This window comes from Phalacrocorax carbo, chromosome 14, assembly GCF_963921805.1.
Source record: "Phalacrocorax carbo chromosome 14, bPhaCar2.1, whole genome shotgun sequence".
Classification (NCBI taxonomy): Eukaryota; Metazoa; Chordata; class Aves; order Suliformes; family Phalacrocoracidae; genus Phalacrocorax; species Phalacrocorax carbo.
In genome coordinates, this window is record NC_087526.1 from 2,210,756 (window position 1) to 2,228,142 (window position 17,387).

Genomic DNA, 17,387 nt, shown 5'->3' on the forward strand with positions numbered 1-17,387 from the left:
TTCAGTTTTATAGCTCCAAATCAACTTCGCCCATAAAATCTCAAAGGACTCTCTCTACTTAGCAAATCAACGAGAACGTAGTGTCCGTAACCAGCATATCCTCATGTATTATCAAAAAAGCTGTGCAGATCCAAGCTTATACAACTCCTGCTGATATAAAAATGTTTTTGGAAGTTTTACTTTCAACTTACCAGTAGTTGGCCCAAAATCTGTGTTAGATAAGGGGCCCAAGGTTTTTTGTCATCACTAATTGGATTATTGATAGCAAAAGGATTTTACTGGTGTGAAGTCCAATCCTCAGTAAAATTGTTTGGTGGGTTTCAGTTCAAGGAGCGGTCAAGTTAATGCGTGAGTCGTTCCTTTTATTGAACAGTTCTTGCTCAACATTTCTCCATGTTCACTATCATGGTGCACTTACCACTCTTTATTCCTTCAGTCATTGCTTCAGAGGTCTTAATCGAAACGTAAGTGCAGATCCTGTAACACACTCTCACAGTGTAAACCCAGTTTGAAGGTGGATGTAAATGTAGTGTGCAAAATCCCTTGCGATGCTTCATTTTCTAAATGCTCTCTGCGTCCATTTCCACCCCAGCTTTAAGAAAGTTGACTGGTTTTTCTTACCGATTCCTTCTGAATGCCCTGGTGATAATCCCGTTCTGTTCGCCCCCCCGATTCCCAGCAGAATTTGGAGGAAAAGCATTATACACGGGTTCACCTGTTGTCATAGAGGTTAAAGCCCTGCTCACGTTTAAGCAAACCTTCTTGGACTGATCTCTGCTCTGCGCTTATTTCGTTTGATTTATCTTCTGTTGTTCGTAGTTTCACTGATCACTTTCTTATTACTTTTACACTTCCATCCATTTCAGTTTTGTACTCCTTTTCGAGCGATTTCTTATACCGCCCCTGCCACCTGCTCCCACCTGATGAATTGTCTGCTCAAACTGTTGATCTTGACCTGGCATGGTCTCTTCCCCAGAAAATAAATGATGCCACACAGACATATAATGATGCCTTAATAAACATCCCAGGTACATTTGCTCCTCTGCAGAAGTGCACAGCTTGGAAGGTGGTCTCCCAGTTGCATGCTGATGCCTGGGAGGCAGTGAAATGGAAGAGGTAGGAATTAAAACAAAAATGGAGAAGTTTCCTCTTTGTGTGCATTAAATCACATTGAAAATTCCTTGGACCTTTTTTCCAAGCTCTTGGCTTGGACTGTAATTCTTGTGATGACTACAAACAGCAATAAATATGTTTTAATTCTTTAAACATTTTAAATGGCTTTTTTTTTTTTTAAACAGCTTTTTTTTATAGATATATTTGGGCTTGCCTGCAGCAGCAATTTATTTTTCAGACAGTCAGTGTTGTGAGTACTTTGGTAGAGGTCAGATGCCCTCTGTTGCTTTTCCTTCCAAGTCTGAGTGAGGCCCTGGAAAAAAAATGCAGGGAAGTTCATAAAGTTTTTTCATCCTGTTGCAGAGTTGGATAGCAGAGACGGTTAGGCCACTCTCTCAGCTCTTTCAGGATTTTACCGTCTGGATTCTTGATCCACCAGACTGCTTTGTGAATTCCTGCAGGCCTTAAAGCCAGTTATGATGGATAGAATATATGGCTTTTTTGTACCCAGTGAGGTCCCTCACTTCAGCAGTGGTTGCATCACGATACCTGTGCTGAAGAAGTCGTTTCTGTCAGTAAGTGACCTTTCTGATTATTGGATTTTTTTTTACCATAACTCATAGTTGTTATTTCTTGCTGAGATTCAGGAAAGGCTGATCCCGTGCAGCTGCAGCCTCCTGTTGTTGCTGCCTGGGTTTTTATGCTTTGTCCCATATGATAAATTTCAGTTATCACTTAGGACAAGGCAGGAATGCAACACTGAGACTGGTGATTATGATCTGTAAATGATCTGTGTACTGGCCCTGGATCTAAGTCCTTCCTTGGATCATTTGAGACACAATTTAAAAGAACACAGCTTCATATTTGTGTTTCAATCATTTTTCTTTTTTTTTTTTCTTTGAAATTTCTGTTATTTTAATAATCTTGATGGATACTTGGAAACTATATTTACTTTCCATGTCAGTTGGAAGCTTTTCCTTTTGATGTGGATTGATCTGTTTTGCACAAGTCTCCTGCAGAATGGAACCAACAGTACTAATTTTACTACTGATAATTATTAGTATTCTCGCTATTAATAGGCCCTCATATCTGCAAGGAAACGGTAGGGCAGCATCCCAGATCGTCTGCAAAGAGCAAAGAAAGCTCTGGAGGGTAACAAAACTGGGGGCTTTTTGGGGCAGGAAGACTTTTGTTCCATGTTGGTAAAAGGTTTTTTTAGTGCAGCATTGGTGCCGGGGGCAGTACATTCATAAAATCAAAAGGGTGATGATAAAGCCGCAGTATATTTACCTGATCTATGAAGAGAGTGATAAGATATGATTCCCCCAAAACTTTGGGTAAAAATGACTGCAAGATTGTGCTACCAAAGCCAGCACGAGCACACCTGCAGTCATGCCTCTCGCAGAGGGCGTATTTTGGGCAGGTCCTTAAAAGAAGCTATTCCCATCTTTGAAACAGATTTCAAAGGATCACAGATTGATTCTTATCACAGTTGCCGGTGCCTTCTCACCGTTGACGGCACTGAGATGTAGCAAGCAGGATCAGGCCCTCTGTGTGCCCGCTGCCGGGGGTAGAGAAACATCTGGATGCTCTGTGGGCGGATGCGCTGTATATATTAAGTGCTCTTTTCAGTAGCTTGTTTAGGTACCCTTCGTTCTGACAGCAGGGTAAGGGGTAAGAACGGAACCTGTGGGCTAGACTCAGTAGGTGACCCCAGTGTGACCTGGCCCGCGCCAGTGCCAGCAGGGGGAAAGCCTCCTCGCCAGTGGAACCTCGCTACCTACGGGCTCCCTTCGCTTCCACGGCGCGGGCTGAACTTCGGCTGTGGTGTGCGGCTCAGGGATGGCGTCGTGCCTGTACAAACCGTATGCTTGAAGGAGATGCTTTGACCTTTCTCATCTCTGACTGGTGTTGCAAAGATGGAGTGATGTAGAACAGAGATTTTGTGACAGAGTAATAATCAGAAAGAATCTGACTGCCAGTTGCTCATTACTGGATCTCTTTTAAATGCCAGAACCTTCTATGTTTGCCTTCAAACAACACTGAGCACCTAAATCACCATAGTAAACAGATATAGAAAGAGACAGAAAGGTTAAAAGTGTACTCATAATCTCTTGCTTTTCCTCCTAAACATGTTTGATAGCAATATTGTTTCTTAAAAACAATATGACCTCATTTGTAAAGCAATATTCATGCTAAACTAGTCAGCTGTTAAATATACCCGGCACTGTGCATTATGATGAAGCTAAACCAGAATTTCAATTATTTTCTGGACACATTTAAAATTATAATACTTTACTGGGTTAGTGTTATAGTTCATCCGAATTACTCACAAAGTATCATATCAATCTCTTGCAACTGCTTATTGCTTACATATCTGAGAAGTTAGTCGAAGTAAGATGCCGTCCGGGGTAATGACCTTCATGCTGGCTTAGTGCTTTGATGGTTATGTGGCTATAAGTGTAGGGATGTCTAATGGTCAAAAGTCAACGTTTGTTGGCCATAATATTTGTCAGAAAAGAAACAGACTATTCATTTGGACCAACGTTTGCAACAGTATGTTCCCGAAAAGAAAATAAAGCGGGAAATGGAACGCTTGATGATCTGTGTATTCTTCACTAGTGTCCCTTTTGCGCTGAGATGCCAGCAAGTGAAAATTCACACTTCAAAACTAGTTGCAGGTTTTTTGTTGCCTGGAATGCAGGATCAAAACAAAGCAAGAAGATGAGGAAGGTATATTTCATTATACTCCCACTTTCTACTTATGTACTTTATCTAAAGACATGTGAAGAGACAGATGATGTTGCAGCCATGGTTTAACCAGCACAGATTTATGAATATTACTGGCAAGTATGGCTTCAAGCAGATCTCACTGGAGCTGCAATGTGGCTGTGGATCCGAAGAGAAAATCAAAAGGCCCGCTGCTCCTTGGACAAGCATTATAGTAATAGAGTACTTTTAAAAACATTAATATTTTGTAAAAATAGGCTGCAACACTAGGCCCTAGTCAACAAGTTATTGCAAGGAGCTTGCATTCTATGCAGCATCTTCAGCTGCGCATGAATTCTGAACTTCAATAAGTACATGTCAGAAGCGCTGTGGCTTCGCCTCTGCCCACCTCTGGATCGTGAAGCTGAGTACTCAAGTAGCTGTAGGTTTTCAGTTCACCGTACAAGCACCATGCACTTCACCGTACAAGCACCATGCACTTCCCAGCGTGCTCCTGCAGGACGTGTACAGGAGCAGCGTTTTGCAGTTCAACAGGCAGGGAGGCTGGGGTTTTGAAGAGGAAACGGCTGCTCGGGGAGGTTATCCGTAAAAACATCTGGCTTTGAACTGACCCTGTGCGACTCGCGAGAGGCCACCTCAGCCATCAGTGGCAGACGCCGGGGTTCCCACAGCCGCGCCGCTCTCTTAGCCCCTTGCTCTGGCAGATTTTCTGTCAAGGCTGACTCGTTTAATCCTTAGTAACATTACTGAAATCAGGCTCCTATTGTTTACATATTAATAATTGATTATTAAGTAATTATGGCAGTGAAACATCATCATGCCACGGTGTCTCTTTATGGCAGATAAGCCTATCTACTCTTACTCCAAATGTGACAAACTTAACATATTTATGAGCTTTCTTGAATCGGGGCTTAAATTCTTCTGCATGAGACTGGGTACTCCATTGTATATTGCCAAGACGGTCTGTTTCGAATTGGAGAGGCCAAGAAATGAGCAGCCTTTTAAAAATAATAATCAAATAATTTATCTCTCACATCGTGCTATTCAAGGCCCTGAACAAGCCTCAGTTAACAGAAACTGTAATTTCCCACAGTGGCGGGCCATACCTAAACACTCAGACCCAACCGTGTGAAGGGCTAGTACTTCATGAGTTTTACACCTTGAACGCAGTAGTTCAAGGAAATATGATAGAAAAGGAATATGATTAGAGGGAGCTATTTTTAGAATCAAATTATTCTTTCATACACAGAATTCTTCTCTCCGATCAAAAGCCTTTCAGGGCAAGTGTTGATCTTTGACTGGTTTATTACATATAATACATCCAGCTTCAAACGTACCCCACGTACACTCAAAGCCAGGGCCCGACTCTTTCCAAGGGGAATATGTTGTGAAGAAATGCTGGCCATGAGATAAGCCGCAGATTCAGTAGAGATGAGTCAAAGGTTTATTTTTTTTAGGATAAAAAGCAAGTGTCCATAAACATAATCCTCATCTTCCTTCTATTTATAATTGTATTTAATATAAATGTACTTCATTACTGGAGAGCAGTCTTCACGGCCATACAATAGCAAACAAATTCCTCAGAAGCATCTTTAATTATTCATCTGGCTGTACTATATTTTATACTACTTTTCATAAATGTTAATCTTTATTATTGCCCTACCAGGAAAAAAAAAAAAGAAAGAAGGAAAGAAATACCTGTTATTAAATGACCTATCAGGCTGACATGGATAAATGTTGGTAGCTATTTAATTGTTTCCCATCTGCAGTTTTATACAGTTTCTATCAAACTGAAGGGTAATTTTTTTAGTAGCTGCTTATTTTAAATGTACAAAACCCTTGTGTGTAATTCCATTAGCTGCCCTACAGCATTGCAATCTACAGTTTCCCTGAGGCTGTTGTGAAATATTGATGAAATCCTTGCTTTTGTGGCTTCCTCTGATACACTAAACATTTGTCTGATGTTAGTTGAACTTGAATGGATCTGTTCAGAGTTATATCAGTAGTGACTTCAAAGGCTGTAAGGCTGTTACAGTTTTTTTTTACAAACTGAAGTTTCAAAGCCTTACCATGTGGTACTTTAAAAAAACAAAGTTCATATCAAATGAACCAAAGTGCTAGCAATACACTGGTAAGACTCATTACAATTTCAATTTATATAGATATATATTTTTTTGTGGTTCTGATTGGGAGCTCGTGCCGCTTAAAGACATTTAGACTGGTATTTAGGGGCACCTAGGGTAACGAAAGAGAGAAAACAGAGCTTGAAACTTGGATTTTAAATGAGGTGGTCTATAAATTTACAAAGTCACTCTGCTGTTTTCCACGACAATAAATAGGACAAGACAAACAGAAGAAAGGCAAAGAGAGACAAAAGTTTCAGATTTATGATTTAATCAGTGAAGTGATTTACACTGGTGCAATTAACTTGACTAACGAGGAAAACATATTTGCTGCTACTGTGTTCCTTTAATGGTTCAGGACCAAGCCGTGTTTCGGAAAGCACCCTTCGTGTCTGTGCAAGCAATTGAATGCAACACGTGTCGGTGGAGCGGCGAGGCGATGACCGCCTGACACCTGCCTAAAACTTTGCCCGCTGAGGCCAGGGCGAGGATTCGGTGCGAGAGGCGGGCCGGGCCGGGCAGAGGGACGGGTCTGCTGCTCCCGGCAGCAAAGGGCCAGGAAGGTCGAGTTCTTTGCATTCGAGTGATGCAACGATTGCATTAGAAGCCTGTTTGTTGAAAACACAATCTGGAGAATGTCAAACACCTTCAGCTGGTTGAAACGATGAAACTGTAAGTTCCAGGGCTTTGTAGAAAACAACAAACAGCAATGTTTTTAACCAAAGGCAAATCGTTCACTTACACGGTCAGCCCTCATTTAAGGAACTTGAACTGCTGGCTCTGAACATGGCTAAATCCATTTCTGCAACAGCCAGCACCTGGCAATTCAGCCTTCGAACGGAGCGAACCCAGAGCAAGGCAAATAGGACTGAGGTTGCCTTTTTTTTTTTCCTGCAGTGCAATAACTGGCTATGCAAACAACATCATCCTTAAGGAAAATTATTCAAGAAAAAAACTCCATAATAATTCTGTCCCTGCTATCGACTCTCGGCTCAGCAGAGCACATCAGCTCACCTCTCGTTTTTCAGTCTTCCTTCTGTTTGGTTTTTTTCCCCTGTTTTATTATTGGTTTTGCTTTGAGTTTATGGGTCGCTCACAAGCCAGTTCCCTGCACATATGCTTCCAACCACTGATCGTTTTCATTTGACTCATAACTGTGTAGGATGCAATGCACAAAAGACATAATCTGTTCTCCTCTGTGTTTCTAAAAGTCCCACTGAAACTAGTGGGTATTTTGCCTTCTTAACCAGTAGGAAATTGGACATTTAATAGAAAACTTTATAATACAACTCTAATTAGAGTACAACAAAATGAAAGCCCAAAATTGCTTCATCTCAGCATCATATATAAATAATGGTTATGGCTCCATGGAATTGCCTTTCCGCGTTAAAATTCAGTTCTGGCAGAAGCCACTCCGTTTCCTCGCTCCTAAGCTGCCGTGGCTTGCAAGCGTGGCACCGCAGAGGTTCCTTCTGTCCCCCAGCAGTGGATGGGAGTGGGTGTTTCTTTTCCTACTCTGCGGTAGGCAGAAATTCATGTCCCAGTATCAGCTGCTGCAACTATTTGACAAAGAAAGGTCTAGAAAAGAGGCAAAGGAATATTGGGAAAAATCTCTCCTTTGAGATGACAAATTGTTTTGGACCCAAAATTGCATCACTAGGGTGGCGGCGGAGGCTTCCTTACTGAGCCACTGCAAAATGAGTTTGGGTGTGATGGCAGAGAGTCATAGCAGCAAAAGGTGCAAATACCTTCCCATTATCCAAAATAATTACTGGCCTCCCAGAAAAGAGGCAATTGAGCCTTTTCTGAGGTTTTGAGAACATCTAAAAACCTCCTCAGCATGCACATAGCTTTAGGCATAAACCTCACACCCCCAGGACGTTTAGACCAGATGACAGAGATGCTCCTTCAACTCCTACGCCTGTGATTCAGAGCCAGGCGCTCTCCGCTCCTCTGTGGTGAGGATGGTAACCTTCCCCTGCGTTTTCCTTCCATCTTGCAGAACGTAACAGCAGGTTATTTCTCTGGCACAGAAATTGTTAACATAGTCTAAAAAGCTCCGATATGATATAATTCACCCTTGTATTACAAATTTCATGTTTCGAGAGTTCTAAGAAACTCCGTTGCATTTCCAGAGTGTTGCATTGGTTTTGGTCCTGTTAAATTCCAAAATGTCTTTGATATAAGAGTTATGCAACGGAACAGAGTAGGGATTTTCTTTTTCCTCAGTTGCCAGTTTATGTCCCCAGTTCATTTTCAAACTGGGATCAATCTATAGCTATGAACTTCTACAAAGAGCCAGGTTAAGGTTTGTCTTTGGGTAGCTAATGTAGTTAGACGTTTTTGAGAAAAAGGAATGAGAAGTGGTCATTATCCATTATCTGCATGAAATATTTCAGAGAAAGAAACAGCTTCTGCCAAACACAAAAAGATGTTTGAGCTGAAGCCAGACAAGAAGGAAACAAGATCACCTTATAGCGCTCTGAGATTGCTCTGCTAATGATGTTATTTCAAGTAAAACTGGAATATATAGATGAAGAAGTGCAGATGGTGCATGGGTTTTACACGGATTAGCAGTGTTGTTCTGGACAATGATTCACTGTCCTTTTTCTTGGCAGGAAATAAATTTTCCAGTCTTGGAAAGAAACATGTATATATGTATTTTAAGAAATGTTTCTCTATGTGGAAAAAGAGCAAATCTGAGTGAAAATAGCATCCACTGGTGGAAAAGTTAACAGCCAGAATGAACACTTTAAAAAAAAAAAAAGGTTTATTCACAGTCTACAATTCAAGGTCAGAAGTGATGTATAACGTGGAGCCGGTTAGAGGTTAGTCGGGGGTGAGAGGGCCTGAAAGTCAATATTGGAGTCCACATCCCCGGGAGCTGAGGTCGGCGCTTCAAGGTCGATGTGGATGGAGTTTTGGACCCCCACGTTCAAAAAAGAGTTTTGGCAGGTGCATTAACTGGCCCTTTTAGTTACCCTGTAGAAATATGCTAGAAATATCTAAGAAAATGTTATCTTTTGAAGAATAAAAAAATCAGCTGTTTATTACAACCCTTGCCCTAGAGAAGCCCGTTTCTTGAGTTACCATGAATCTAATCAGGAAGGCACAGAGGGAATTTTTTTAAAAAGTTAAAACATTTCACAGTTGTATTTATGGTTATTATCCATATGATAATATTATCCTTACTGATGTCATGATTTTGACATGCACTACCTTGGGATCAATCAGCACTAAAACCAAATACTGTATTTCCATTTAGGAAGCCAGAAATTGCTTCCATTCAATGCTCTGAGGCTCCTGGGTTTTGTCCAGCCTTCAAGATAGTGGAATTTCTGTCCTCCACTTCTTCAGGACCGCACATTGCCCATCTCACGTCTCTGCCTGGGCCTGTTTCATTTTGGTGGGAAAAATTCCCATCTGGGAAAAGGAGAAAGCATTCATCTGATTACTGAGTTTGGATTCCCCCCCCACCCCCCCGTAAGACAGCTATATATGAGCATCTCAGAGGTTTGGAATGTCAGAATAAGCCTGGGGGAGAACTGGTGGGAAGAGAACAGGTCACTCAACAATTTATTACATGGACATCAGTATGGTGTGCAAAATTTATGCTACTTATTACAGAGACTGCGTTTAAAGCATGTGGGCGTACAAGCTTAGGACACTCTTTACTTATAAAATAAGTAATGCAAAGTCCACTTAAATTAATGTTATTTCTGTTAAATAGCTACATCAGTTCATATCAAACTTCATGTCCAATGAAATCTTACTAAAAACCGCTGTTGGAAGGACACACGCATTTCTTGTACCCTAGGTACCGAAGAGGTCTCCACTGTCCTTAATATGCCCACAGCAATTTAAATCATTTAAATAAACAGAAGTGGTTTTACAAGTAGGATACTGAAATGCGTTTTCAAAGCTGCCCAGAATCCTTAACCGTTAAAATGGACGTCACTGATGGGTTTGTGAAATTTTGATGGTGCTTTCTAATAAGTTACTTTTACCACTTCCATAAGATTGTGTCTGTATCTTATACAGGCACGAAAAAGAGGGTTTCTCAGCATGAGTTACTCTTCTGTAAAGGTTATAGTAAACATGTCAATGCCTAATTAAGCAGAAAATTTTATCTGTATTGTGGGGGATGTGCAGCTGTCTGGTAGTTCTGCTTCTCCTAGTAAATCCTTTTAGAAGGACAAAGGATATTGTGAGGAAGAAACTACTGTATGCGTCTTCCAAAGGAAAAAAATTACCTTCTGGTGAAAAATGGGTTAATAGTATTCAAAGAATTGGTGCTGAAATGGAGAATCAAATTTGCACCGACCCAAGGCTGTGTGAATGCTGTCTGTTCTGTCTGATTCCTTCATTGGATTCCCTCCTTATTTTTGTTTTGCTCGGTGTAATATGCTTGGCGCTGCGATACGCCCTGGCGAGGGGCCAGCGCCGCTACCTACGCTGCACAGTATCTCTAACACCGCGAGAACCGGGTCAGGCCGGCTCATCAGATCATGCTGTTTTGTTTAACAAGGTTACTGCTCATGACGTGTAGGAGCTTTTGCCGCCTCCATGTCCCTCCATTCTCTTTGTCCCCCTGAAAAACGTACAAGCTCGGAAAGGGATGCATGGAAAGAGTTATCTGGGTATTAGGGAAGAAGTTCAGGGAGGAGAAAAAAATCTTTTGCTCTTAGTGGTCTCTTTGCTGCCTGCCTCAGCCTGATCATCTGGAAATGGGGCTGCCAATATTTGCAACACACTACTAAAGAGATTATTTTCAATATTTACCACTTAATATTTAATATTTAGCTTCTTTGCTGCATGCATTTGCTGAGGAGCACAGAGTTACAGTGTTCCTACTACTATGTGATTATTATTTTGTCATATTAAATGGCATCCAGGTCATTTGCTCATGGCCACTGCTGTTAGCTTTGCCTCTGATTGTGGTCATACCGCTCCTGGTATGACCCCTGGAGCAAGCCAAGCCCGGCTCTAAGCTGGTGTGACCTGTGCAAGACCTAAGATCATGGGAAGGGTGTAGGAGAGACGTCTCACATGGGTTTGTTAGTCCATCCACAGAGAGAGCCTTCATTTCCCTCTTCTTCTACTGCAGCTTCATCCAGGAAACCGTTCCCCTGGTTCTGCTCCATCTCTTTGGCTGACAGTAAGCATGTTTTGCAAACATGCAAATAGTTTGCAAAACTGAAGCTTGTACCTGAAAAAGCTGTGGAGGGCGTCGTCCATATGTTAATCAAAATGTTTCTGTTTTCTGCCCATCCCTTTTGATTTGCTAAAAGGGTATCGTTTGCGCAGGGGTACCAAACCCAAGAGAGCAAAATGAGCCACGTTCTCAAAAAGCCATGAAATGGCTTTTCTCAGAAGATGGGAAGGAACTGGATTTTAAACAAATAACACTTTTAGGGTCATTTACCTTGTGCTTTCAGAGCTTTTAGGGTTACTTCACAATTAGCAGTATTAGCGTTTTATTTTATTTTTGCTTAGTTATTTTTAAGGGCAGCTTTGATTTGGCAGTTTGGGCATTTTTTTTTTCTTCTTTTTTTTTACATACTTACCGGACACAAAAAGCTTGGTCTTAAGCAAACACAACAACGGACTCCTGAGACTGCAGGGGAGTCACTAGGGTTAGGGCGCTGCATTTGCACCTCACTGGAAGAGCTCGTCAACATACCTCCTACAAAGACCTGTGCTTCTGAAATCACATTTAGTTTTGACGAGTGGCGGTCAATACCAGTGAATTGTTTCAACGTCTGCCTGCGTTGTGCATAACAGCTTTGCAGTAGCTGTTAAAAAAATGACACTGGGGTTTTGTGAAAATGTATCCGAACCATTCGTTCTGCTCCATCCCTTCTTGTGGGTGTCTGGGAGCGAATTGCTGGCTGTGTTGAGTCATTGTGAACTCATCCGATGGCTGCAATGGAGCCAGTTTTCACCCTTAAAAATCTTCTCTAGTTCTTCAGTTTGTTTTTAACCAGGTTATCTCCTGTAACTTAGGCAGAATTTCTGCTGATATAAGGCTGGAAAAAAAAACCCCAAACCTGAATTCCTTAATTAATTTTAAAATTTACAGCTCGTCCAGTATCAAGTTCATCTTATTAATTAAATAGTTAATTTGTCAAAAAAAATCTTTCTGGATTTGTTCTGCTTTTCCGGTTTTACAGTTAACTTTGGTCTACCTCTGTCACATCCTAATAGTCTTCTGTAACTTCCAAGGGTTCTTGCCCTGAAGTTTATGGATTTGTTTTTACTGAAGCACAATTTGCTTTTATGGTACACAGTACATTACCTTTATAAACAAAACAGTTCCACTTACGCCTATTAGCACTCTCAGATGTTGTATTTTGACATATAAATTATTTGTGTACATTCTAAAGGGCATTTTTAGGTGATCAAATGGCAAAAGGTTACTGTACCTAGATAATGCTATGAACCAGGAAGATTATGGCAGTTATTTTCTTCTGCTCCTTGCCGGTTCTACCCTTTCTTTCACTGAGGCTAAAAACAATTTGATCGAATTGAAGCTTTTAGTATAAACTTTAAATTCTTACATATGAATTTTCCAACTGTCCCATTACAGGACAGTTAGAATTATACTCCCATGACAGGAAAATTATTAACTCAGAATCCCTGGCTGTTACAAAGAATTATGATCATCTGCCAATAAAACGCAGCAACCTTCACAAAAAGAGACATCATTTGGCTTTTTTCACTTCCGGAACTAACAGGCAATAAAGTTGTAGATTAAAGTGAAGTTGGGTAAAGAAAACACTTAGTGAACCTAGAAAGCTCGAACTGTAGTATTCTCCTTTAACAAGTTATTTCATATATTGACATTACATTTCAGGTTATGTCCAAGAGGAAGATTTAAAGGAAGAGGAAGATATAAAGGAGGAGGAAGAAGATGATGACGACAACAATTCAACTGCTCAACTCCAGGGCAGCAACGACACTGGCACGGATGAGGAGCATGAAGCGGGTCCTGAGCAGAAAGGGAACTTTAGTTACCAGAATTCCCCTGTCAGTCATATATCTAACCAGGATGCAGAAAACGAATCACTGCTAAGTGACGGTAGTGACCATGTGGCAGATATTAAAAGCATTTGCTCTAGAGAGCCACGGGACCCCAAAACCAGCGCCCATCCCAAAGCCCAGAATGAAGCACATGATTGCATGGACAAAATGACAGCGGTCTATGCCAACATACTGTCAGACTCTTATTGGACAGGCTTAGGGCTGGGTTTCAAGTTGTCCAACTCTGAAAAGAGGAGTTGTGACAACAGAAATGGAGGGAACAAAGCTGATTTTGATTGGCACCAAGACGCACTGTCAAAAAGCTTACAGCAGAATTTACCTTCCAGACCTGTCTCGAAACCCAACCTGTTCAGCTCAGTCCAGCTCTACAGGCAGAGCAGCAAAATGTGTGGAACTGTGTTCACGGGTGCCAGCCGGTTTCGGTGCCGGCAGTGCAGCGCCGCCTACGACACGTTGGTAGAGCTAACGGTTCATATGAATGAGACAGGTCACTACCAAGACGACAACCACAAAAAGGACAAGCACAGACCTACCAGCTACTCAAAGCCACGAAAACGGGCTTTCCAGGACATGGACAAGGAAGATGCACAAAAAGTTCTGAAATGTATGTTCTGTGGTGACTCTTTTGATTCCCTTCAAGATCTGAGTGTTCATATGATAAAAACAAAACATTACCAAAAAGTGCCTTTGAAGGAGCCGGTACCAACCATTTCTTCAAAAATGGTCACTCCAGCAAAGAAACGCGTGTTTGACGTTAACAGGCCTTGCTCCCCCGATTCCACGACGGGGTCGTTCTCAGATACTTTTTCTCCTCAGAAGAATGCGAACCTGCAGTTATCGTCTAACAACCGCTACGGCTACCAGAATGGCGCCAGCTACACGTGGCAGTTTGAGGCCTGCAAATCCCAGATTTTGAAGTGTATGGAATGTGGAAGTTCCCATGACACCTTGCAGCAGCTCACGACCCACATGATGGTCACTGGCCATTTCCTGAAAGTCACAAGTTCAGCTTCAAAGAAAGGAAAGCAACTTGTTCTGGATCCTTTAGCCGTGGAAAAAATGCAATCGCTGTCTGAAGCACCGGCCAATGACAGCCCGGTTTCAAAATCAACCAGTAAATCATCTGCCGAGTGCATAGCTCCCACCTCCGAAGTAAAAAAAGAAAGTAAAAAAGATAAAGCTGATGATGCAAACAAAGATGAGAAAGCAGTAAAAACTGAGGAGTATGAAGACACGCTTCAGAAACCACTGGATCCCACAATGAAATACCAGTACCTCAGAGAAGAAGACTTAGAAGATGGTTCAAAGGGTGGTGGGGACATCTTAAAGTCCTTGGAGAACACTGTCACAACAGCCATCAATAAAGCTCAAAACGGAGCGCCCAGCTGGAGCGCATACCCCAGCATCCATGCAGCTTATCAGCTCTCAGAAGGAGCTAAACCGTCTTTGCCTGTGGGTTCCCAGGTACTGCAAATCAGGCCAACGATCACCAATAAACTGAGGCCAATAGCTCCGAAGTGGAAGGTCATGCCTCTGGTCCCGGTCTCAGCAAATGTGGCCCAGTGCACTCAAGTGAAGAAGGAAACTGATGACAAGGAGGAGGTACAAAAGGACTATGCTAAAGAGGGCATCCAGGCTGAGCCTGCCTCACTCAGCCAGAGCGAGAGAGAACCTCTCCTCAATTCTGAAGCCTCTGTGGAGCCAAAAAAGACAGAACCATGTCCCTTGAAAGAAGAAGACAAAATTAAAGAGGACAGCGGGAAAGAAAAAACAGTCCTCAAGGAACCAACCGCAGCTTCTCTTAGTAATGGCTGTGCTGCTGCCAGCCACCCGGCTGAACTGCCTTGCGTCAACCCGCTCAGTGCGCTGCAGTCAGTCCTGAATAATCACTTGGGCAAAGCCACTGAGCCTTTACGGCCTCAGTCCAACTCCAGCCCCAGCTCTAGCACAATGTCTATGTTCCACAAACCTAACCTAAATATGATGGAGAAGCCAGTTTTATCTCCTGCTCCAACCCCACCAAAGCCTGCAAGTGTGTCCAGGCACTATTTGTTTGAAAACAACGATCAGCCTATTGACCTGACCAAATCCAAAGGCAAGAAAGCTGAGTCAGCTCAAGCACAATCTTGTACTTCTCCACCTCAAAAGCATGCTCTGTCTGACATCGCTGACATGGTCAAAGTTCTTCCCAAAGCTACTACGCCAAAACCCGCTGCATCTTCAAGGATCCCGTCTATGAAATTGGAAATAGATGTCCGACGCTTTGAGGATGTCTCAGCAGAAGTCTCCACTCTGCATAAGAGGAAGGGCAGGCAGTCAAACTGGAACCCTCAGCATCTTCTCATTTTGCAAGCTCAGTTTGCTTCCAGTCTCTTCCAGACATCTGAAGGTAAATATTTATTATCAGACCTAGGCCCACAGGAGCGCATGCAGATTTCAAAATTTACTGGACTGTCAATGACCACCATCAGCCATTGGTTGGCAAATGTCAAGTATCAACTTAGGAAAACCGGAGGAACAAAGTTTTTGAAAAACATGGACAAAGGACATCCAGTCTTTTATTGCAGCGACTGTGCATCTCAGTTTCGAACCCCATCTACTTACATTAGCCACTTAGAATCTCATCTAGGTTTCCAAATGAAAGACATGAACAGGCTGGCTGTGGAGCAGCAAACCAAGGTAGAGCAAGAAATCTCCAGAGTTTCAGTTCAAAGATCTCCTGAAACAATAGCTGGAGAAGAGGACACAGACTCTAAGTTCAAATGTAAGTTGTGCTGTCGGACATTTGCGAGCAAACATGCAGTAAAACTTCATCTAAGCAAAACACACAGCAAGTCACCAGAACATCATTCACAATTTGTAGCAGAAGTGGATGAAGAATAACTCTTAAGGTATGCATGCTCTATAGCGAGTTTTAATTTCATCATTTTAAGGAGGCTTCGTAAGACATTCGTACTTTCTTAAATGTAGGAAAACAGTATAAAATGCATAATGTACTCCCGCTTCATTAATCCGATTGCATGTACATATCCATTTTATAATGTTTTCGGGAAGAGAGCTTGGTAAATGCATAACCACATTGCCCTATATAGAAAAGTTGCTTCTTATTAATGTTTTCAAAATAGCTGTTTTCCCAGTTCTCACTCGCTTTTTTGTTTCTAAGAATGGATTGGTTCACGTCCTATGCACTTCAGTGTGGAATGCAACAACTAAATGCTACTCTTTGCAATGAGAATGGAAAAAGCGGGGAAAAAGCACTGAAACCCAAAAGATTATTACCTCTTTCAGTGCAAACACACCAGTAAATCTGGTTTGGATGGGGGAGAAGACGACAATTCAAATGTGAAATTAGCAAAACCTTAATTATTCCGAGTTTCTCATAATCTCAAACCCAGCCTCGAGAATCTACAAATAACTCTGAAAAGTTTCTCTCTAGAAGTTCGGGTTATTCTTTTGTTGATATTCAGTTTTGTAAAATATTTTCATATTTTACACTTACTTCGACACTTACTGTGGTGAGTGGCCTTTTTTGTTGCACCATTTTAACCTCTCTCTCCATCATTTCTTTTTTAAGCTTTAAGACATTTGATTATATTTTGTTCCGTGCTGGCGGGAGCACTAGTCAATCCATAAACATCACTGACTTCAGTGCAAGTTTTTGTCTAACCGGGGGGTGGGGGGTGGGGGTAATGCTTAACTGAGGAAGCAGCGAGATTTTTTACAAGCTTAATATTTCAAAGACCTGTTAGTAGGATACTTCTCCGTTAGTGTTGCTATTTTTTGCTGAACGATACACCAACTGAAGTGCTGCCACAACCAATGTTTATAACGTGTAATGTAATATTCAGATGACACACAGTTTTTGCATTTTTAATTTTACTTGATTCACAAACTTGAATATTCTTGATTTAAATAAATACGCAGAACATCAACTAAAAGTCCAAATAGAAGTTTTTTGTTCTAACGAGTTTATTTCCAGGAAGGCTCTGTTAGTCATTGCCAGCAATCTCTCCAGCAGACTCAGGCTCTGCTGCTGGTCACAGAATAATCATGTGCAGATCCAGATTTTCTCCAGCGTGTTCATTACTTGAACAACATTTGGAAAACGAATCCGTCAGACAGTCAAAATTAAAGATGTGTTGTGAGTTGTCACTTACGCCACCTGCTATTGTGGCTATTCTCTGGCTAATTGAGGGTGCGAGCACTTTGAGGATGAATACCCGTTTGTGTGAAGATTTCGCATTTGTTTGCTGCAAATATTCATGAAGCTTTAAGAAACACTTTCTGTGTACAGAGCCAGCACAAGGACTGTGCATCACTTAAGCTCCATTAAAAAGGCTACTTCTGAATAATTTAAACCACTAATCAAAGGGCTAC

General features: G+C 41.7%; 1 protein-coding gene across 2 annotated transcripts in view; it reads left to right on the forward strand.

The window, feature by feature from the left end:
- TSHZ2 (teashirt zinc finger homeobox 2) overlaps positions 1-17,387 on the forward strand; it is a 236,156-nt gene that overhangs the window by 128,791 nt on the left and 89,978 nt on the right. For both annotated transcript variants that reach the window (XM_064465248.1, XM_064465249.1), the window contains exon 2: positions 12,823-15,901. In XM_064465248.1, coding sequence (XP_064321318.1) covers positions 12,823-15,893 — 3,071 coding nt within the window. In that variant the 3' untranslated portion in view covers positions 15,894-15,901. The remainder of the gene's footprint in view (positions 1-12,822; positions 15,902-17,387) is intronic.